This window comes from Hemitrygon akajei, chromosome 4 (assembly GCF_048418815.1).
Source record: "Hemitrygon akajei chromosome 4, sHemAka1.3, whole genome shotgun sequence".
In the NCBI taxonomy this organism is placed as follows: Eukaryota; Metazoa; Chordata; class Chondrichthyes; order Myliobatiformes; family Dasyatidae; genus Hemitrygon; species Hemitrygon akajei.
The window spans coordinates 179,002,559-179,026,350 of NC_133127.1; the positions used below are offsets into that span (position 1 = coordinate 179,002,559).

At 40.6% G+C, this 23,792-nt stretch overlaps 2 protein-coding genes across 5 annotated transcripts in view; one reads left to right on the plus strand and one right to left on the minus strand.

Moving 5' to 3' along the window:
• The window catches only part of gabrb3 (gamma-aminobutyric acid type A receptor subunit beta3), a 669,933-nt gene that overhangs the window by 548,693 nt on the left and 97,448 nt on the right, over positions 1–23,792 (minus strand). The window contains exon 1 of one of the 2 annotated variants that reach the window (XM_073044105.1): positions 6,327–6,715. The exons of the other annotated variant lie outside the window; for it this stretch is intronic. Within the exon in view, the coding sequence (XP_072900206.1) occupies positions 6,327–6,430 (104 nt within the window). The 5' untranslated portion in view covers positions 6,431–6,715. Of the gene's footprint in view, positions 1–6,326; positions 6,716–23,792 lie in introns of those variants that run through there. 2 annotated transcript variants of the gene reach the window in all.
• The window catches only part of gabra5 (gamma-aminobutyric acid type A receptor subunit alpha5), an 81,133-nt gene that overhangs the window by 43,464 nt on the left and 13,877 nt on the right, over positions 1–23,792 (plus strand). For all 3 annotated transcript variants that reach the window (XM_073044111.1, XM_073044112.1, XM_073044113.1), the window contains 2 exons: positions 3,465–3,608; positions 10,437–10,589. In XM_073044111.1, coding sequence (XP_072900212.1) covers positions 3,465–3,608; positions 10,437–10,589 — 297 coding nt within the window. The remainder of the gene's footprint in view (positions 1–3,464; positions 3,609–10,436; positions 10,590–23,792) is intronic.

The window sequence follows — 23,792 nt, forward strand, 5'->3', positions numbered from 1 at the left end:
CTTCACTATGATCTATTGAGGGTGGAACATTTTCCTTTAGACAGGACATTTTCCTTTAAACCAAGGTCCTGCATCCACGTACTGGGCATTTTGCTGCACCATAAGCCACAGGAGCAGAATTTGGCCATTTAGCCCATCGAGTCTGCTCCACCATTCCAACATGGCTGATTGATTATCTCTCTCAACCCCATTCTTCAGCCTTCTCCCCATTACCTTTGATGCCCTTACTAATCAAGAACCTATCAACTTCTGCTTTAAACATACTCAATGACTTAGCCTTCACAGCTGCCTGTGGCAATGAATTCCACAGGTACACCATCCCCTGGCTAAAGAAATTCCTCCTCACCTCTGATCTAATTTTACATCCTTGTATTCTGAGGCTGTACTCTTTGGTCCTAGGCTCCCCCATTATAGGAAACATCCTCTCCATGTTCTCTCTATCTAGCCCTTTCTATATTCAAAAGGTCTCAATGAGGTCCCCCCCCCCCATTCTTCTAAATGCAATAAGTTCACGCTCAGAGTCACCAAGTGCTTCTCATACATTAACCCTTCCATTCCTGGGATCATGCTTGTGAACCTCCTCTGGACCCTCTCAATTGCCAGCAGATCCTTTCTTAGATAAGGGGCCCAAAACTGTGCATAATTGGATGTAAAAAAATCTATTTACTTTGTTTTACAAACAGTGCCCTGTGTCAATGGCTAGCATCTCACCAACAATTAATGCTACTGGAAATTCTGTGACATATTTCTATCTGACCTTCCCAATATGATAGCCTGAATTCAAAGAGATTCCCCTTGATCAGTCTTGCATTGTTTTAACAGGATAAGGTACTAACCAGTCCAAATACTGATGTGAATTACATTATATAAATGCAGATTGTGTACTACAAATGTCAGTCATAAACAGAGGTTTGTCTTTTGGAAATGAAATGAAGAAAGGTAAAGATCAGTTTACTCCAATTGTATTAAAGCACAAGAAATATTTTAAAGTTAACTTTCAAGCTTTTTCATTTTCGCAATGAATCAATTGGTCTGTCAATTATTGGCTAATACTAAATTGTTTCTAGGAATAAAACTTAGTCCCTTAATAAACCTGAGAAATTCTGACATTTTATGGCTAATGAGGTATTTGTAAAAAATAATGCCAGTTATGATGTAGGAAATAAAGCTGTCAATTTGCAGGAAACAAGTTCCCAATACAACTGCAATGGTGACTTTAAATACACATTTTGTTACTGTTGATTAAGGAAAAAATGTAGATAGGAACATCTAGAAAAACTTTCCTGCTACCTTAGGACTTTTTATATATGAGAAATGTGTCACTATTTCCTACTTTTATTTTGAAAATGAGACAGAAATGTAAATGTCTCTCTCATTGTCCATAGAGCAAGAGGATTATCATAAAAGAACACTAAACAAATTAGAATCTTTGTTCGGAGATACGAGAGACTGCAGACGTTCCAATCTGGAGCAATGTGCAATGTTCTGGAAGAAGTCAGGCAGCATCTTTTGAGGGAAATGGACTGTTGACCAATCCTTATGAAGGGTCTTGACTGGAGACATCAACTATCCATTTTCCTCCAAAGGTGCTGTTTGATCTGCTGAGTTCCTCCAGTGCTTTATGTACAGGATCTCTGCTAGTTACAAATCCTCCAACATGTGTGCATTTTCAGGACAACTGACTTCAAAACTACCTCCTTCACAACAGGCTTTCAACCCTCTACATTAAAGGCTTGCAATAATTAAAAGCGACTTGTATCAGAAGATTCTCAACAGGATAGGCAGCATCTGAGAAAAAGAGGCAGAGTTCATGTTTCAGGTGAAAGGCCAGAGAGCAAGGGAAGTGAGAAGATACATTAGCTTTACATTACAGAGAGCAAGTGGGAGAGGGTGGATAGATCTCTGATGGAGTGAGGCCAGGACTTCACAGGCAAACCCAATGTTTATAGAGCTGTTTGAGTAATGAGGACAATTAGAAATTTGCCTCCTGATCTGCAGAGTTTTCAGTATTTTCAGTTTTTATTTCAGATATCCAGGATCTGTATTTTGATTTTTTTTCCCTTTAAAACTGACCACTTACTTCTTGTTAATATTTAAACAATGCATTTTGTTTCAGTGGGAAGTAAACTAGAAATACTGATAATTTGGTTTTAATTGCACAGATATACCTTAAGTCTATCATTGGCTTTGTTTAGCTGTGAGATCAAGTGTGTTCATGTAATATAACATCCCAATTCTTGTTCTCAGTGCCCCTTCCAGTGAAGGTAAGCATGCCGTTTGCCTCTTTCACCACCCTATCTACCTGTATCACCACTTTCAGCAACTACAGACTTGTATTCCTTGTTCTCTCTATTTACTAATTTACCCCGGTCATTTACTTTGCAACTTGGACTTTCCAACTGCCATTATTTTGCACTTAGCACCTGCCCGTTTCACTGCTGGCGTTTAGGGCAGCAATGAAGTTCCTCCATCTCTGCCTGTATAGAAGGATTCTTTGTTGCTGTTTCCATAACAATTTTTTTTTGACCAGTCAGGGTTGTTAGCACTGAGTTGAACCCCTGTACCTGGAGGACCAGTGGACCACTCTTAGTCTGGCCTCTACCCTTTGACCTATATGGCATGGATGACCCTACCAAGAGCCAAAGCACACGGCCCTGGCTTCAGCCAGCACAATGTAGCTTTTGCTGCTGTTGAGGTACGCAAGTCTCCAAACCCCATGACAAAGTGTGGTCCTCTTGGAGATATTTTGCATTTATTTGAGTTAAATTCCATCTGCTTTTCTTTTGCCTACTTTCCCAGTTGACCTACATCCTATAGTGACCTTAGACAACCTTCATCACTGTCCTCCACACCACCAATTTTGGTGTCATCCGCAAACTTATTAATAGTGGCACCAACATTCTCATCCAAGTCGTTAATATAATTGGCAAACAAGAATGGATGCAGCACTAATCCCTGTGACACACCACTTGTCATTAGACAATTTGAAAAACAATTCCCTACTCTCTATCTTCCTAGGTATAGTTACAGCAAAGGTTGTTAGGTTCTTGATTAGTAAGGGTGTCAAAGGTTAAGGAGTCAATCATGGTGTATCAGACTGGATGGGCTGTAAGGTCTAATTCTTCTCCGATGACTATAGTCCCTCCACCAAGCGAATTTTTCATCCAGTTGGCTAGTCACCCTGGATCCCATGTGATTTCATCTTCTAGACCAGTTTAACATATACGACTTACTGGAAATGTCAAATTGAAACTCGCCACAGATTGCAAAGCGGGAGGGGAAACTGATCGAATGAACTCCCTGCTTGCTGTAAAATTGTCAACACACACCGTACAGCCGACTGATTTTGTTCCGCATTCAAACTATTGTGAATCGTCTCAATCCAGACACGACTAACACCGCAGTCAAACCAAGTTAATCAACCGGCTGTCTGCTGTCTGATTTTAATCTCTTCTTTTTAATAGATGCGTATCCGAACTCTGAGGTGATTTACATATGGACGAATGAAACGGATAAATCCGTGGTTGTTGCTGAGGACGGGTCTCGCCTGAATCAATACGATTTATTAGGCCAAACGGTGGGAGATGAACTTATCAGATCAAGCACAGGTCGGTGAAGATTTTCACGGGTATTTGCTCGTTGACACGAGGGAACATCTTTATCTTAGTGTGATATTTTTATTCGAACATAATTCTCGTTCATTTTTCTTTTTTATGCGCACAACGCATATTGCTGGATTTATGCAGATTGATTAAAAATCAAAATGATCATTATATAAACAGATAAAAGATTTCTTCAGATTTTCTAGGTGTACCGAAATGCAGAATACTCAGATGGTGCATCATCCGAGCATTTATGCTTTTTAACCCAAATGTTGCGATCACATAAGATTAAAACAGGTTACAGGACTGTATTTCTCCGCGTCCAACCAGCTTTAAAATAAAACAATGAAAGGAATAGCAATACTGCATGACTGATCCCCATTTTCATTGAAGCATTGCTAGATCATTGACAGCTCAATTCCAGCAGAGAATTTCAATCCCGGGAATTCCCTCCTCCGCGAAACGACGTCACGCGCCGGCAATCTAATCCCAATTGAACCCGGATCACTTCTGACGTCATTCCCTCTTGGAAGGCTCCCATTCCGGTGGACTAATTTCCCGTTAAGACATTTCATCGTCACGTGTTATGGCAGTGTTAGGTAACGCATTTTCGCAGGTTAAAACAGCTACTGTAGATGAAGGGGGCAACTTTATAACTATTGATTTATGAAAGTGGAGAACAAATGTATTTCAATGTAATAAAAACGTTTTAAAGTCCTCAATAAAACCGAGTATTACAAATACGCAATAAATTTGCAGAACCAACGCTAGTTTCAAACAATAATTATAGTGAAATTTGCAAATGCGATGTTATGGATTCAAGCTAATCTCTTGGAAAAATAGAGGGCTATGGGTAACCCTAGGTAATTTCTAAAGTAAGGACATGTTGGGCACAACATTGTGGGCCGAAGGGCCTGTATTGTGCTGTAGGTTTTCTATGTTACTATGTTTCTTATGCTAGATCAGAGAGGGGAATATACACACACACACAGAGAACATTTTGCCAGTTTTGTTTCCAGGGTTGGTTTTTAGTCTTATCAGTATTAACGCTGAGATAAATCAGAAGCAGCTGACCCACTTCAGCCCCTGGTTTTAAAATGTTGTTTGCGAGTATGAAGGCGAATGAACATAGCTTGATACGACCTCCGCTGCATTTATCAATGTTTATCACGTGGGTAATTATCCGTGCTCTTGAGCCATTGATTAAAATCCGGGCATTTAATTAACAGGTGAGCTAACACTTCATCTATCTAGTAGCATTAAATAAAAGATCGAAGTAAGGGATTAATACACTAAGTCCCAGAGGATTTAACGTGTTCACGATCAAAGCTGCGAGCGAGTCTCCATCAGAAGGAGTCTCACCACTCTAAGGTTGATGAATGCAGATCTTAACGACCTGTCTGACTCCCGCTTTACAAACTCACTACTACACGGAGCTAAACTTTTGAATTGACATTTTAAGGTTCAAACACACAACAAATCACTTCAACGTTCAAAAGTTCGAAGTAAATTTATTATCAAAGTAAATATATGTCACCATATACAACCCTAAGATTAATTTTCTTGTGGGCAAACTCAGGAAGTCCAATAATCATAATGGAATCAATGGAAGGGCGCACCAACAGGGCAGACAACCAGTGTGCAAAAGACAACAAACCGTGAAAATACAAAAAGTAAAGGGGACAACAAGTAGTAATTATAATAACAAATAAATAACCAATAAACTTTGAGAACATGAGTCCTTGAAAATGGGCCCATAGGTTGTGGGAACAAGTGATGTTTGCTTTAAGAGCCTGATGGTTGAAGGGTGATGTTTGTTCCTGAACCTGGTGGTGTGAGTCCCGAGGCCTCTTCCAGCAGGAAGAGAGCATAATTTTGCCTGAGGATGGATGCTGTTTTCCTGCGACAGCGCTCCGTCTGGATGTACTCTATGGTGGGGAGAGCTCTCCCCGTGATGGACTGGGCCGTAACTACTTTTTGTAGGATCTCCGTTCAAGAGCACTGGTGTTGAAGACTGATACATTCAGTGAATATACTCTCCACCACGCATCTATAGAAGTTTGTCAACATTTTAGATGTCTTTCCGCATCTTCGTAAACTTCAAAGGAAGTGGAGGCTGCTGTTTTTGTATCAATTAGATCGTTTGCGGAGCAGGCTCGATGGGCCGAATGGCCTAATCATGTTTCTATGTCTTATGTTCTTATATGTATGATTATTAGCCTCACAAGAGCATAGGAGAGTTTTACATGTATGGAGTGAGACGCGCTCTACCTTCGCATTCAAAGCAGATTTGACAATAATGTATTTACACTCTGTAAATCCCGTTAAACTTTTACCTATAGAAAAATAAACCTGGCTAAGAACACAGGCGCTAACAATATAGGATGCTGGCGTCTGACTGATTTGCATCGTTAGCTATTTAGCAAAGGAAAAGCAGACAGTTTACAAATCATTTGAATTTTCCTAAAGTACACGTTCATACAGGCTGTTCCACTGCAGGCGTGCTGTGAATGTTTTCAGTGGTAATTTCCGATTTAAAATAGAACCACTAGACTGAATTGAGCGAGCAAATCAGATTACAAATCGGAGATCTGATACTTCCAGTCTCCCGAGAGTTTCCCCGGTACATTCTATCACACAGTCCCTTGTTCTCTCTAATATTATGGGCGCGAATGGTGCGACCCGCTGCGAAGCCAAAATCAGCCACACCAGGCAAGGACTTACCAATTGACAATCATGGCCGCGTTGTTATCTGCCACGAGTGGGAAATCTCCATTGACTTTCAACAAGAAAATGCAAAGAGTGAGACCGAGTACTCCTAAATTCATTCTTCGTGATTCGGGCTCTTTTTTAGAGGTAACGACTTCAGAATGAATAGGAACAGGCCGTCCCAAATATGCATGGCCAAATCATCTGTGGTATGTGGTACATCCTGACCTTCGGCCCTTCCCAGTCGTCCTGGTGCCCAGTTATACCATGGGGCGAAACTCTTGACAGGTTCGAGGTGTTTGATATTTGTATTTGCTTTAGATGTTACCAGAAACGATATTATAACACCTACAAGTTGCTCACGTCAAAAAGCTCAGCCCTTAATGATGTGCAGAGACGAATCTGTGCGGATACACCAAGCACCGCTCGGTCACAGATTGCGGCCGGGGATTACTGGGAACTAGAAATCGGATTTCCAGAAGAGAGCACCAGCCATCAATGGCTTTTGTGTGGTTCATCAGCTCTCTATTGGACAGAGATCAGAAGTGAGCTCAGCGGACACAAGGTTAAACGTATTATATCAAGGCTGTTTCTTAAAGAAACCCGCCAGAGCTTAAAAAAGATGACACTCGGCATTTAGTGTAATGGTTAAAGAGGTTTGTGTAAAGTCGGTGTTTATTCACCGGGGAGAAGGTTAGAACAATATTATTTTAAGTGGGGTATTTTTTCCCCAATAGGGGACGTTCTTTGGTGGAAGTTACAGCAATGGTTGTGTAAAATACACCCACCAAAGTGTGGGAAAAAAGTGAACGCTTTCTGGGACACAATGAAGGAGGTGATGAACTCTCGCCGCCTCGTTGACAGGTCTCTAGTTGAATCCCCTTCTAGGAAGCTCTCTCTGTTGCTGTGAGCTTCTGGACTGCTTTCCTCGACTCTCGTTGCCAGAAACTTTATAGTTTATCCTCAGATTGTTGCTCAGCGACAAATAAAACTGGGTTAGATGGTTTGCAACAGTAAGCAACGGATAGTTCCCTGGCATCCACCCGTAAACACGGCTGAAGCATCAGGGACGCTCCCTCAAACGTGGATTAGACTATTCCCTTATAAATCAAACTATGTGACTTGTGAGATCCGACCAACGAAGCGCACCTTCCCTGAACGAATGAAGTGATAGCTTTGTCGAACCTTCGCACGCACGCCGTTCGCTTAGAATGGGCCAATTAATTGATGGGCATTCTGCATTCTATTGTAATATACGGCAGCGCTCTGATAGTCCGGCGCGCTTGGGACTTTGGTACCGGATGTTAATTACTGCGGTTTTAATGTAGATGTTTATAAGATCCCTGATGGAAATCTATAACATTGCGAGAGACATAGATTGGGAGACAGTCAGCATCTTCTTCAGGCTAGAAGTGCTAAGCATTACAGACTGGATCTAAGAGGGTGAGAGGTTTAAAGATGTGCAGAACAAGTATTTTACACAATGGGAGGTGCGTGGAACGGGCTGCCAAGAGGATTGGTGGAAGTATATACAAAGGTGATTTTTAAGAGACTGTTACACACATGAATATTCAGGCGGGAGAGAATATTTTAAGTCAGCGCCAACAGTGAGCCGAAAGGCCTCCTCCTGTGATGCGCAGTACAGTTCTGTGTTCTGTTGAAATGTCCCAGTAAGTCCAGCAAACTGAAAGGAAGCGTAAGAACCAAGGTCCCTGTGAACTCCGAGGGAGCGCGGGGAACAGAACCGGATGCGTGAAGGAAATGAGGGAACGACGATTCCCAGTGAGTGGGAAGACATAGCAGGAACCTAGATGGGCCAGGAGGGAAAGCGGCATACGTCACCTGGTGATCTGGATTACCCAGATTGTCGAGCCCAAATTATTGGTGTTTTAAAGGTAAATTAAAGATCAGCTTTATTTGTCACATGTGCAACGAGATGCGCCGTTTGCGTCAAATCAACAAGGATTGTGTTGAGCAGCCCGCAAGTGTCGTCACACCTCTGGCGGCAACTCACTAACACAAATTTGTAAATCTTTGGAATGTGGAAGGAACCCAAATGAAACCCACGTGATCACGGAGAAAATTTACAAACAAAAGCGGAAATGGAGGCCTAATCTTACCAGAGTTATAGCTGGTGCTGTAATTGCGTTTCAGCTCACAGTACGGCCCCACATATTGGTACCAATTACGTAATCTCTTCTTCTGGCCAGTGCCTTTCCGCCACCAAGAATATCCTGCACTCAATTCAAATGCGCGGAGCCTGCAATGGTGGTCTTTGAAAAACAAACAGAAGATTGGGAGCCAGTGTCTCACCTTGCCACAAACTGAGGAGTACTGACTAAACTGTTGCTCCTCAGTCTCAAACATGAGAAAATCTGCAGATGCTGGAAATCCGAGCAACACAACTAAAAGCTGGAGGAACTCAGCAGGAGAGGCAGCATCTATGGAAAAGAGTACAGTTGACATTAAAAAAAAGCTTTTATTATGCAGTCCCTCTGAAGGATTTTGGCCAGAAAAGTTGACTGTACTCTTTTCCATAGATGTTTCCTGGCCTGCTGAGTTCCTCCAGCATTTTCTGTGTGTTGCTTGGATTGCTCATTCAATTTACATCAGTGCAGGCGGCCGTTGATTGCGAGACTTTCTGGCATCATTAAAATTTTGCTTCATCCTAATTATAATGGTTCTTTACAAACAATAATATTTTTAAAATAATTCTTTTAATGATTTAATAGAAAATACTGAAAACATCCATGGAGAAACAATTAATGTTTCTGATCAATGATCTTTCATCAGAACTATTTCTCTCTCTACAGGTGTTGCATTACCTATTATTTATTTCCTGCATTTTGATTTTTATTTTATTTCTAGCACGGAGTATCTTGTTGCAATAATTTAGCAGTTATTGAATTAAAAAGCTTATTTATACACTACAACTTTCTGGGTTTAATGGTGTGTTGTGCAATTGAAAAATTCAGTTTTTTGTGTTTCTAGAACGTATAAAGTTCTTTATCTCCTCCTCACCCTCTTCTCCCTTCACTGCTAGTCACAGAAAATTTTGGAGGAATTCACCAGGTCAAATAGCATTTATGGAGGAGAATAAACTGTCAACAACCAAAGGGTGGTGGTTCTGACAGAGTAGATGGTAGAGACAGGTACAATTGCAATGATTAATAGGTGTTTATATAGGTATGGTATCTGAATAAGAAAGGTTTAGATGGGATAGGGGCCAAATGCAGGCAAAAGGAAATAGCTCGGGTAGGCAATGTGGTTGGAATGGTAGAGTGGGATCAAAGGACTGTGACCATGCTGTACAAATCCATGACTCTGAGTAGTTGAAAATTTTGCAAGTATAGTTTGTGGAATTCGTGCAGAAAAATGGGTTGAGGGTAAGTTCTGTCACGGGCTTTTGGTGCTTATGTTCTTCCATCCAGATGCTTATGGGTTAGTAGGTTAATTGATCACATGGGTGTAACCAGGTGGCACTGGCTCCTCGGACCTGAAGGCCCTGTTACTGCGTTGGAGCTCCAAATAATTTTTAAAATAAGGTAATAAATAGACAGGGTAAGGTTGCATGGGGCTGCTTGTCTATACACAGCCTGTCAGATGTGACATAAGGATTTCACCATGGATAAAAGGCCTGTGGTGGATTACAGCAAACAAAGAGAACTGTTGAAAACAGTTCTCTACACTGGCTCCTTCTACAAGGCTGGATGCTAAGTAAACTCCAGAACGCCTGCAATTCTGTCACATACTTACTTCCTGCAAATTGCAAGCTTCAGATTCTCAAAATGAAACAGGAAGCGGAGCATTACAAACCAAAGACATCAATGTTTCCATCAATGTTCGAACTTCTCATCTTGGAGAAATGGATATTGCCTCTTGTGTTCTTACGCAGCTAATTCAATCACTTGATTTTTGTCATCCAGTTCAGTAGGATGGGTTTCTGAATGGGTCTAGGTTCTAAATAATTCTGATGCCACTGTGTGTCAGGAAACAAGTCATTACGTAAGGTGAGTAAAGAAAGTGGCTGCTTTCTGCTAAACAAGATTTGACAAAATGTAGTCCCTCTCCTGATCTCTCCCCTTCGCTGATGATTTTTTTTCCTTGTATGTTCACTTTTTACAGGTGACTATGTAGTAATGACAGCACATTTCCATCTGAAGAGAAAAATCGGCTATTTTGTCATCCAAACATACCTCCCCTGCATCATGACTGTTATCTTGTCCCAGATGTCATTCTGGTTGAACAGAGAATCTGTCCCCGCCAGAACAGTGTTCGGTAAGTTTATATATATTTAGGATACGAGTGCATTCATGTAAAACTCATTGAATTTAGACAAGCGGTATTTTGTAAGAATTTGCACATTTTCTGCTGACAACTTAGTTATTTTTTTTTAATTTGCTGGGAAATTAATTTTATAGTGTTTGTCTTTTCTTTTTGACTCACCATTGTGGTTAGGAAAGGAGTGGAGGTAATGTTGAAACTACAAAGTCAACATGCAGTTTATTGTCAAATGCACAAGTACATGTGTGCATAGGTGCAATGAAAAACTTGCTTGCAGTAGCACGGTAGGTACATAGTAACCCCACCATCATCCCTTTTACCTCCTTCTCTATCTTTACTAAGGCATCAAAACTCTTGAACATTTAATCAGCCATTCCTGTGCCTCTCTTGACCAGGTCTCTGTTACATCTCTTGCTACAACATCGTAGTTTCAAATATAAATCCATGCTCTAATTTCATCACCCTTCCCATAATACTCCTAGCATTAAAATATACACACATCAACACAGTCTGTGTATTGTGTCTAACAGACAGACAGACAGATAGACAGACAGACATTGATCCTAAGGGAAATTGGGTTTCATTACAGTCACACCAACCAAGAATAGTGTAGAAATATAGCAATATAAAACCATAATTAATTAAATAATAATAAGATAATCATGCCAAGTGGAAATAAGTCCAGGACCAGCCTATTGGTTCAGGGTGTCTGACACTCCGAGGGAGGAGTTGTAAAGTTTGATGGCCACAGGTAGGAATGACTTCCTATGATGCTCAGTGCTACATCTTGGTGGAATGAGTCTCTGGTTGAATGTACTCCTGACTGGTTCTTGCCTATTCTTACTAGTCATGACATCTACTTTCCTCTCAATCCCTGAACTTTCTGACCCAGTGCTCTTGTTTCCATTCCCCTGACAAACTAATTTAAATCTTCACAAGCTGCACTGGCAAACTTCCTGGCTAGAATGCTGGCTTCTCTCCAGTTATGGCGCAAACTATTCCTCTTATATGTCATCCATGACCAAGAGGAGGTTCCAGTAATCCAAGGATCTGAAACTCTGCCCTCTGCACCAAATGCTCAGCCACACATTTGTCTATTCTGTCTTTCTATTTCTCGCCTTCACTAGCATGTGGCACTGGGAGTAATCCAAAGATGGCTATCTTCAGGGTTCTACTTGTCAGAGGTGCAGCATTGTGGAAAGAAAGACTGGGGGGGGGGGGGGAATTTCTAAAGTGTAATGTCCTTGCCTATTACTTGGCTGCACTGAGATTAGTTCTGTTGTTGATCCATTGGTTGGGATCATAATTTGTATGTTATCATAACACAAATGAAGGATGGTGATGAATTTCTGAAAAGACTCGTCTTCTCTCTAATGATGGGATAAAATGCTTTAATAAGGTTGAGAAAGTCCAGTTAACATGTTTGGTGCTGCTCTCTACATTTCTCCTTCCGTTATTATATGGTGAAGATAATGATTTGGGAAGCAGTTCTTCAGGGTGGGGGCAGTTAATGAGAAGCCCGCTGTGACATTCTCTGTGGCTGACCACTGGAAAACTCCCTGGTCAGATGTGTCCTCTTTCTATAAGATGATCATGGTGCCAAAATCTCTGAGGTCTCCTGCCATATCTCTTTCCAGAAGTGGATGTTCAAACTGTGAATTTACGACTGAAGGTCCTTGAGTTTTAGAATTTCAGCAAGGAAACATGATGACCATTTTGCCTTCTTGAGGAATGGAACCAAGCTTATAATGAATATACTACTGTGGGCTGATGTCAAGGACACATATATTAAGGAAAGAGTCAACAATCCATTGCATACCAATCTAGCAATGATCATTTTAAACTTTATTTGTTATTCCAGACTCTTTCAAAGCCAGAACTAAGCCTGTGTTACCTGAAGATATTATTTAGCATAACAGTGCATTTGGTGAAACCACACTTGGTGTACTGTGAATAATTCTGGTCACCTAGCAATAGGAAAGATGTTCTTAAGCCAGAATGAGTGCAGAATAAATTCATGATGGCGTTGCCAGAAATGGAATAAGGCTGGAGAGGCTGGGACTTTTTTCCCTGGAGCACAGAGACTAGAAGTTGATCTTGTAGAAGTATATAAAATCATCAATAAGGTGGAAGGTCACAATTAATTTCTCAGGTTAGGAGAGTCTAAAACCTGATGATATAGAGTCAGCGGCCACTTAATTAGCTACACCTGTATACCTGCTCTTTAATATAAGTATTGTAATTAGTCAATCATGTGAAAACCAATCAGTGCAGGCACACATGGTCAAGAGGTTCAGCTGTTGTTCAGATCAAACATCAGAATGGGGAAGAAATGTGATCTAAGTGGCTCTGACCATAGAATGATTGTTGGTGCCAGATGGGGTGGTTTGAGTATCTCAGCAATTGCTGATTTCCTAGGATTTTCTTGCACAGTGGTCTCTATAATTTCAGAGAATGGTGTAAAAAATCACCTATAATTCTGTGTGCAGAAACACCTTGTTAATGAGAGAGGTCAGAGGAGAATGGCCAGACTGGTTCAAGCTGACAGCAAGGTGACAGTAATTCAAATAACCATGCTTTACAACAGTGGGTGTGCAGAAGAGCATGTCTGAATGTACATGTCGAACCTTGAAGTGAATGGGCTACAGCAGCAAAAGATCACGAACATACACTCAGTGGCCACTTAATAGGTAGAAGAAACCTAATAAAGTGGCCACTGAATATAGATATAAGGTGACGGGGGCAATATTTAAAGGGACCAGAAGGGAAATGTTTTCAGAGGGTGATGGATGCATGGAGCGAACCAGCAGAGGAAGCTTTAGAGGTGGGTACAGTTACAACTTTAAAACCAACTACATGGATAGAAAATGTTTAGAGTGATATGGGTCAAGTGCAGGCAAATGGGACGAGCTCAGATAGACATCATAGTCAGTGTGGATGAGAATGTCTCCTTGATTTATAACTCTCTGACTCTATGAGGTATGGCACAGGGAGGAACGGGACTGGAAAAATTCTATGCCTGACTCTTGACTCTGGTTATTTGTGAGCCTTCAGCAATCCTACATGGTTGTCTGGAAAGGCACAGAGCACTATTCTTCTTACAGCATATAATGCAGTACTACCCATTCTAAAACCACCACTGAAGTAGACATATGTGTCAGACTGCTGATTTTACTTCAGACTTAGCTGCCCTTCCAGTTTTTTTTCCTGTCAGGCATTTTCCTGTCTGGCCTAGCAAGGATTAATAATGGTCTTGTTCTCTTCAGAGCCTTTCCTCAGAGTTCCAGAAGATACTGCTACTTTGCTGCTTAAATTCTACATTTTTGCTAGTTCTGCTTTATAAGTTGCTGCTACACCGGTTCAAATGTGAACTTGAAATTGTCCTTGAAAAATTGGATTTAAACAGCCCGTTACCATTTGACTATATCTCCCAAGGAGGCGCCAGGTCCACAGATTATCCATCAACAGTAGGACATTCAATCATTAGCACGAAAGCTTACCCATGAAGGATGTTCATCTCTGGGAGGTATTTATTTCTCTTGATTCATAGAATTTTCCTTTCATTTGGCTAGAACATAATAATTTGCAGAGCACTGATCGAATGTGTCATGATGTAATGTGCCCAAGTTAATAGTATGTAACTTGGTTATAATGTCTCTTGTTGTGCCTACATGCAGATTGATCAAGCAGGAAGGATTTCATGAAAGTATATTTACTGTTAAATTGCAGTAAATTCAAGAATATTCAAGTAGGACAGAATTCATGGAAGATTAATTCTAAACTACATCTGTATTAGTTCCTGGTAAACTGAGAGGAATTGTCAGTGCAGGATAGAGGAACTTCAGGGTAGGGGTACCTTCTGTACCTAATAAAATGGTCACTGTGTGGATATTTGTGGACTTCTGCTGCAGAAGCTCACCCACTTCAAGGTTCAATGTGTTGTACATTCAGAGATGCTCTTTTGCTCTCTTTTAACATATGATCATCTGAGTGAAGCCAATTGACTGAATCCAGTGATGTACTGGATGGCATTGTTAAAACTAGTAGTAAATGTAGTGCAATTACTCAAGTCAAATATGATGTTATCCAAAGGGGGTTAATATTGGTGGATCTTCAGGTGGCTGTTGAGGCTGATCTGTGATCTACATATCTCCTGATGACCCTGCCAGGAAGTGCCAGATGCTAAATTCCAGACAATATCGCTCTCGGGATTTCAGGAACTCATATGTGTCTCCATCATGACAAGGTGACGATCCTTGGAGAAGTGTTTCAACTACACCCCAGCAAAGAATAGGGCTTGCGTGGAAATGGAGGACATTTTGGGATGAAATTTATTTCTTCCCAAAGACGATAGAACTCCAGTATCATTGATGCTCTTGTGACCCAAGTTAAATGGTGACGTAGGTAAACTTATTGGGCAGAGTAGCTGATGACCTTGATATAAGTAGTCAAACCATTTAATTGACAGATTATTGCAAAGTCTCGCTTTATAAAACTCCAGTTTGGCCATATCTGGAGTATTGCGTACAGTACTGGCTGTCCCATTTTAGGAAGAATGATCAAAGTTCAAAATTCAAAGTAAAGTGTACTATCAGAGTACATACATCTCATCACATACAACCCTGAAATTATTTTTCCTGTGGGCATACTTAGCAAATCTATAGAACAGTAACTGTAACAGGATCAATAAACAACAAACTGTGTGAATGGATGCAAATATAGATAAAATAAATAGCAATAAATAACAAGCTTAAAATAACAAGATAAAGAGTCCTTAAGGTGAGACAATTGGTGGTGGGAACACCAGAAGTAGAAAGAGTGTAGTTATCCCCTTTTGTTCAAGAGCCTGATGGTTGAGGGGTAGTAACTGTTCTTGAACCTGGTGGTGCGAGTCCTGAGGCACTTGTACCTGCTACCTGATGGCAACAGTGAGAAAAGAGCATGTCCTGGGTGGTGAGGATCTTTGATAATGGATGCTGCTTTTCTGCAGCAACCTTTCATGTAGATGTGCTCAGTGGTTAGGAGGGCTTTACCCATGATGCACTGGGCCAAATCCACTGCCTTGTTTTCTTTGGAGCACTTTAGGCTGAGGGCAGATCTGATAGGTATAAGATTTTAAGAGGCAGAGATAGAGTAGGCAGACAGTACCTTTTTTCTAGGGTCAAAATGTCTAATACCAGAGGGTGGCATTTAAGGTGAGAGGAAGTAATTTTAAAGAGATGTGAGTGACAAGGTTTTTTACACAGAGAGTGACGGGTGCCTGGAATGCTCTGCTTGAGGTGATGCATTAGGGACTTTTAAGATGCACTTAAGGAGAAATGAGTATGAGGTAAATGGAAGGGTATGAACATTGTGTAGGCAGAAGTGGTTAGTTTAGTTGGCCATTTGATGACAAATTTAATTGGTTTGGCACACCGTTGTGGGCCAAAAGACTTGTTCCTGTGCTTAATGACAAATAAAACTAAACTGACAGAAATCAAAATCACAGACCATGGACCTCACTAACTCCAATCCCAGCCATTTTCAGCAATCGCAAAAGCCTATAAACCCAAATATTAAAGGAATAAACTTAAACACAAAAGCATTTCAACTTTTTTTAAATAGTTTGGCACTAAGCATTAAATATCAAGGTGCTGCCGTGAGCATGGTTAATTAGAAGATTCAAATGTTACATTACCGATGCTTTGCTTAAGCAGCAATTAAAATGCTGTATTTTCATTAATTCTTATATTCAAGAATGAAGTTATTAAAAAGGTGTGCAGTAATTGCAAAGATGTTTATAGAAATGGATAAACAGAAATAGTTTAATTTTAATTAAATACTGAAGCTGTTTCAGAACTTCAACTTTTCATTCATTATAGTTTTTGTTTGAAGTGACAATTTTTTCAATAATGTTGCATTGTAGTAGTCCATAACTCATTTAATTTGATGGCAGGCAGCCAGCAGCTTGACTGTTGTTAATGTCATTTGCATCCCTGTGCAAAATGACTGAAAGGTTGGGAGATAAACATCACCAGGTTAACCCTTTCTGCTGAATATATTGATTTCTACTTGTCAAGTGGCAGGACATAGAACAGTCATAGGAGTAGCATGCACAAAATGCTGGAGGAACTCAACAGGTCGGGGAGTATCTATGAAAAGGAATAAAAAGTCAATGCTTTTGGTTAAGGACAGAAAGAGAAGGTGGAAGAAGACAAAATAAGAAAGTGGAAGGAGGGGTAGGAGTACAAGCTAGAAGGCGATATAGAGAAGACTACATGCAATGTCCCCAATGTTCGCTCCTCTACGTTGGTGAGATCCAGCGTAGATTGGGAGACCACTTAATTGAGCACCTTTGCTCTGTCTGCATCGAGCAGGATTTCTCAGTGGCCAACCAGTTTAAACATCAACTGATTATTCTTTTCCAATAGATGCTGCCTGACCTGCAAAGTTCCTGCAGCATTTTGTATGTGTTATTAAGGATTTCCAGCAGCTGCACAATTTCATGAGTTTAGCCTTTGGAGTGACTGTTTTCTCAAAATTCCTATTATGTCAGAGACATGGAAACATAGAGTCATAGAATCACACAGTGTGAAAACATGCCCTTCAGCCCAAATGGTCCATGCTGACCAACATTTCAACCTGAGCTAATCCCATTTGCCTGTGTTTGGCTTGTATCCTAAACCTTTCCTATCCGTATAATATACCTGCCTGAATACCTTTCAGATGTAATTAATGTACCTGTCTCAACCACTTTCTTTCAGCAGCTCATTACATATACTGACCACTCTCAGGGTGAAAAAGTTACCCCCCAGGTTCCTATTAAATCTCTCCCCTCACCTCAATCCTAGGTCCGTTTGTTCTTGACTTCCCCAATGCTGGATAAAAGATTGTGTGCCTTCATCCTTTCTACAGTCCTCAAACTCTGATATACCTCTTCAGGGGTTCCCAATCTTTTTATGCCATGGACCAATACCATTAAGCAAGATGTCCATAAACCTCAGAATGGGACCCCCTGAATCATCTCTTTCTCTTACACTCCAATGGAAAAGTCCAGGCTATGTAAACCTTCTCCAAATCTCAAGTCCCTCAAGTCCCAGCAACATTCTCATAAAACTCTTCTGCATTCTTTCAAGCATAATGACATCTTCCCTATAAAGGGGTATCCAAAACTGAAAACTATATTTCAAACGCAGCCTCATCAAAGTGGCCCCACTTTCATTTTTCTCGTAAAAGTAAATACCGACTAACTTAGGAAGTGATACGTCTTTTTGGGAAACTTGAGAACCCATAAGCCATTTCATTGGAGTGTTTTGTCAGTAAGTGGAAACAGTAAACTGCATTAGCAGGATGACCAAAAGAGTAAACAATAACTCTACTATTTTTTTTGAAAATTGTAATAGACCAATCTTAGATCAACTAACAGAACAGAATATTTTAAGCAAATACTTAAATATAAAGGTGAATCAGATGTCAGAATAAAACCTTAAATGCTCCTGAGCTTTTCTGATAACTTGAAACAATTGATGAAATTGGGAAAAAATTGACACAAGATGGTGAGAAATGGATCTTGAGAAACAGTACATCCTAGGATATGCTGGGACACATCATCAATGATGTAACCAGTGGTCATCAGGTGTTTCGGGTCTTACAACATCAGATACCCTCGTCCAGGTGACCCATCCAAGGTTGATCAGGCCTAGGCTTGTGTCCCAGCAGCTTTGGTCCAAGGGCCACAATTTTCATCCATGACCATCTGGAGGCTTGCTCAGCAGCTCCTGTGATAGTCCTGATGGCTCTTCACCTAAATGCCAAGAAGAAAATAATTTCTGCAGAGCGAACAGCCAGCATACTCTCTACACCCCACCTCTATAGGCAGAAAATTGGTAACAGGAAGAATAATTCCCCTGTTGTGTCACTGGTAAATAATAGCTGGCAGGGGTTAGATGCAGAAGAAAACCCCCACTAATTGTTATGAGTTTGATTCATTAATCACATTTTCCTCCAAGATGTTTTAGACTCCAATCTCAGAAGAGTATTCTGGTGATACTGCTTAAACTTTGGAGTTTCACTTAGGACAATTATCATTAATAACTACAAGGGAGTATAGTTGGATTTAAATTCAATTCATTGAGGTAAAAATGGCCCACTCAATTCTGCGTATTGATGACCCTAGTTTTTATTAACCTACCAATGTGAACTTATGACTTTATTTCTTAACCATTGCTATCAGTTACAGTCTGTTGAGTCCTACATCAGATAGTGCTTTACAGACTTGAAGAATCATAAATAAGACAATAAAATATAGGAGCAGAATTAGGCCAATTGGCCCATCGAGTCTGCCCTGCCATGGCTGATCCATTATGCCTCTCAGCCCTAATCTCCTGCCTTCTCCCCCTATCCCTTCATGTCCTGACCAATCAAGAGTCTATGAACCTCTACTTTAAATTTTCATAAAGACTTAGCCTGCACAGTTGCCTGTGGCAATGAATTCCACAGATTCACCACTCTCTGGCTAAAGAAATTCCTCCTCATCTCTGTCTAAAAGTAACCCCTCTATTCTGACACTGTGTCCTCTGGTCTGAGACTCTCCCATCACAGGAAACATCCTCTTCTCTCCACATCCATTCTATTAAGCCTTTCAACATTTAATAGGTTTCAATGTGGTTAGCCCTCATTCTTCTGAATTCTAGTGAATACAGACCCAGAGGCATCAAACACTCTTCAGATGACAAGCCATTCAATCCTGGAATAATTTTCCTGAACCTCCCTTGAACCCTCTCCAGAGTCAGCACATCCTTTCTAAGATAAGGGGCCCAAAACTGCTCATAATACTCCAAGTGAGGCCACACCAGTGGTTTATAAAACCTCAACATAACATCCTTGCTTCTATATTCTAGTCCTCTTGAAATTTATGCTAACATCACATTTGCCTTCCTCACCACTGACTCAGCCTGCAAATTAACCTTTAGGGAATCCTAGACAAGGACTCCCAAGTTCCTTTTGACCTCAGATTTTTGAACTTTCTCTCTATTTAGAAAATAGTCTACCCTTTAATTTCTTCTACCAAAGTGCATGGCAATACACTTCCCGACACTGTATTCAATCTGCCACTTCTTTGTCCATTCTCCTAATCTAAGTCCTTCTGTAGCCTCTCTACTTCTTCAAAACTACTTGACTCTCTACCTGTTCGTATTGTCTGCCAGCTTTGCATCAAAGCCATCAGTTCCATCATCCAAGTCTGAGACATACAACATAAATGGAATTGATCCCAACACAAACCCCTGTGGGACACCATTAGTTACCACAGCCAACCAGAAAAGGCTCCCTTTATTCCTACTCTTTGCCTCCTGCCAATCAGCAACTGCTTTATCCATGCTAGAATCTTTCCAGTGATACCATGGGCTCTTAACTTCAGAATAATCAGAACTATGATCCTTATTAATATTCAGATCCTTTATTAGTTCCTTATTAATACAGTATGCTTTAAAGAGATGTACATTTGTTTGAATTAATGTCACTTTCTTACAAAACCCAAGTACATTAAGACTGGAAAATTGAGGGTAAATCTAATTGATCCCAACGGTGTTATCCTCTTCTGCAATATTTCTTCACTTCCACCAGATCTGACTTACATCACTTCTTCTCATCACAAGATGCCATATGGTTCTGCACCAAACAGTAATGAATAATGTGTAACTGAGAGGGGCAGATTGCTCATGTAGATGCAGTGCTGTGCAAAAGTCTATATAGCTAGGGTGCCTAAGAGTTTTGCACAGTACTGTTTTTGTCAACGTGGAGCCGAAAGGGTTTATAAATCTGGCCAGAGCAAAAGATGTTGGGAATAGTGAGGCGGACCACTGTGGGAGATAACTGGGAGAGGAATGACAGGAGTGGAGGTTGGTGCGGGTGCAGATACACTCAGCCTTGAGACACCAGGCAAGTTCATTTAATTCCAAACAACTGGTTTATTGATCATTACAGAATGTCTCTCTGGTGCTTCCTGCTACCTCCCCGCTCCCTTCCCCTTTTCCCAACCACGATGCTCTCTACCTGCCCCCTTCCCACTCGCAGTCCGCAACTGAAACTGAAAGCAGAATCAGGTTTATTATCACTCACACACAATACTGTGCAAAAGTCTTAGGCACATATATAGCTGAAGTGCCTAAGGCTTTTGTATAGTGCTGTAGTAATTTTATGTATTGCACTATACTGCTGCCACAACAAAAAACAAATTTCATAACATATGAGAGTGATGGGTGTCCTACATGAATCACTGAAATTCAACATGAAGATACATAAAATTCAGAAGTCAATGGGCATGTAGTACTTTATAGCAAGAGGATTTCTGTAGAGGTGTAATGCTTTTAATTCTGTCGGATCTTGGTGAGCACAGTAAGAATATTGGGTACAGCTGTGGTCTCTCTACTTGTGGGAAGATTTGGTGGTGGTAGGAGGAATGCAACAAAGGTTTACCATTTTGGTTCTTCAGAGGGCAGGTTTTCCATATGAGGAGAGGTGAAACAGTATACTCCAATAACCCTTCAAGTTTAGAAGAATGAGGATGATCTCAGTCTCGCAGAGTAGATGCAAAAGTTATGTTTTCTCTGCAACAAGCAACTTGCAGGAGGATCGCAGCAGGTCAAGCAGCATCTGGGGGGAGGGTGGCTGGAGAGGGGAATTGTTGATGTTTCTGGTCAAAACGTTGCATCAGATCAGTCTCTTGTGCAGTCAGAGAACAGGGATTCAATGTTATTCTACTATGTCTGACTTTGTCAGAAGTGACTGGTCATACTTGTCCTTTACAAAATCGTTCTTAAAACCATGAGACATAGAAGCAGAATTAGGCCATTCAGCCCATCGACTCTGGTCTGCCATTCCATCACAGCTGATTTATTTATCTCTCTCAATCCCATTCTTCTGCCTTCTCCCCGTAACCTCTTCAACTCCACCCTCACCCACTGACTCCAAGACTATTTGCTGTGTTAAAGTCGTAACACAATCATTTGCTCCAGATCCTAATCCCCAAACCCTTACTTCAGCTCAGTTGACATATTGGCCCTCATCCCCCCGCACCCCCTTCATCAGTACCTGGATCCTCACACCAAGCAAAATACCTACTCATGAACATCAGCATCTCCAGAAGTTTTCTCCAGGTGTCAAAGGTAGTCTCAGGACAGGGGAAAGTAAATTGCTTCAGCTAGGGCAGAGTGAATCCTTGCAAGTGGGTTGTGGAGGCTAAGTTATTGACCTTAGTCAGAACACAGATTGATTGATTTTATTGATAAACTAATCAAGAATATGAAATTTGTACAGGAAGACAGGAGAAACACAACCTTGTTGTAGGGCTTTGTGGCTTGCATGCCTCAATGACACAGAGAGCTATGCTGGCTGGAGTCAGGGCCTGGTAGGGGTCACCCTTGTCAAACAGCTCAAAGGGTAGAGGCCAGACTTAGAGTGGTCCACTATTCCTTCAGTTTAGGGGTTTCATCTCAGGGCTAACAGCCTTGACTAGTCACAAAAATAGTTATGGAAACAGCAGTGCATCTGTGTGCAATGGTATGGGCAGACAGAGATGGAGGACCTTCAATGCTACCCTAAAAAACAGTGGCATAACGGGCATTAAAACATTTTTAAAAAAGCAGGAAAGTGTTGCTGAATTGAAAGACCATCTGTAGTTAGATTGAATAGCAGCAGGGTGTTGGGGAGAGGATAGACAGCTATTTTTTTCCAGTGAGAATTAAGAGCTGTTGGCAGTCATCAATTGCATGTAGGTTTTACTGACAAAGATGTTCTTGAAAGAAATTCATATTTGTCCTATACCTTACTAATTAATTGAACTTTGAAATACTTTGGGATGATTTGCTATGTAAAAGATATTTTATTAATACAAGTGGTTGAAGGGAAAACACTTGGATCTCATTGTGGGAATGTAAACTTTGACATTGGAATCATTTCACTGCAGCATAAATTCTATGCAATTATTGTTATAGACACTATCAGAGCCAGTAACTTTTAATATGTTCTAGTGAATCATGAGCAATGATCTCAATATTCTTTTGTGCAATTCATATCTCGGTATTTCTGACATAAAACAATAACCTTTAAATAAATCTATTTTATTCATCAATATTGAGGTTGCAAGTAATACAAAATGATTAAAAAGGGACTGATGCATTGAATCAGAAAAGATGTGCTTTTCTGTATTTAATAACTCAAATTATTGGCAGTCTACCAGAACGTTTATGAGGAGAGACTGGATAAGCTGGGTATGTTTTCCTTAGGACAAGGAAGGAACTTGTTAAGAGATTCAAAATTATGAGATTATAAGATAGAGCAAGATGGAAAGAAATTCTACATGGGAAAAGTGCCTCAGAACAGAGGGCATAGGATTAAGGTTGGGTGTAAGAGATTTAGAGGAAATCTTTCACCCAGAGGGCCACTGGATTCTGGGACACCCTGCTGGAGAAGGTGGAGACAAGTACATTTCAGTAATTCTACTACCAATGGAACTGATATTTCCATTAATATGAGAGGCTTGGATCTGAGGGTACCGTCTTAGATAAAGACGGTAAAACTGAGATGAGGAGGTATTTTGTCAGCAATTGGGTAGTGAATCTGTAAAATTTGTTGCCACAGAGGACTGTGCAGGTGAAGTCCTTAGGTATATTTAAAGCAGAGATTGATAGGTTCTTGATTGGTATGGGGGTTAAGGATTGCAGGGAAAAGGCAGGGAAATAGTGTTTAAAAAAACAGCCATAATTGAATATCAGTAGACAAGATGGGCTGAATGACCTAATTCTGCTACTATATTTTATGGTATGATAAATTTTAAGAAGCATCTGGACCGGATAAACATTTGAAACATCAAAGCATAGGGGGCTATGGACTGATTGCTGATTCCTAGTAGTTGGGATTAGCATAGACAGGCTAGCATATATATAGTTGGACGGAAGGTCTGATTCTGTGCTGTATTTTTCACATTCCAAAGAGATATATTATACAGGTGAATCAATGCCATGAACAAATGGATCCTCCTCATGCATTAATTGGATAATTTAGGCTGCATTTCAAAAATCAATATTTTCAAGCTATTTTCTGATGACTTGATGAGTTAATCCAGGGAATATCTGGTCTGTGGCAATGAGGAACATTCCAAATTCAATCACAGTTTCAATATTTTACATTTGCTAATGTGATGTGCAGAATAAGTGATGA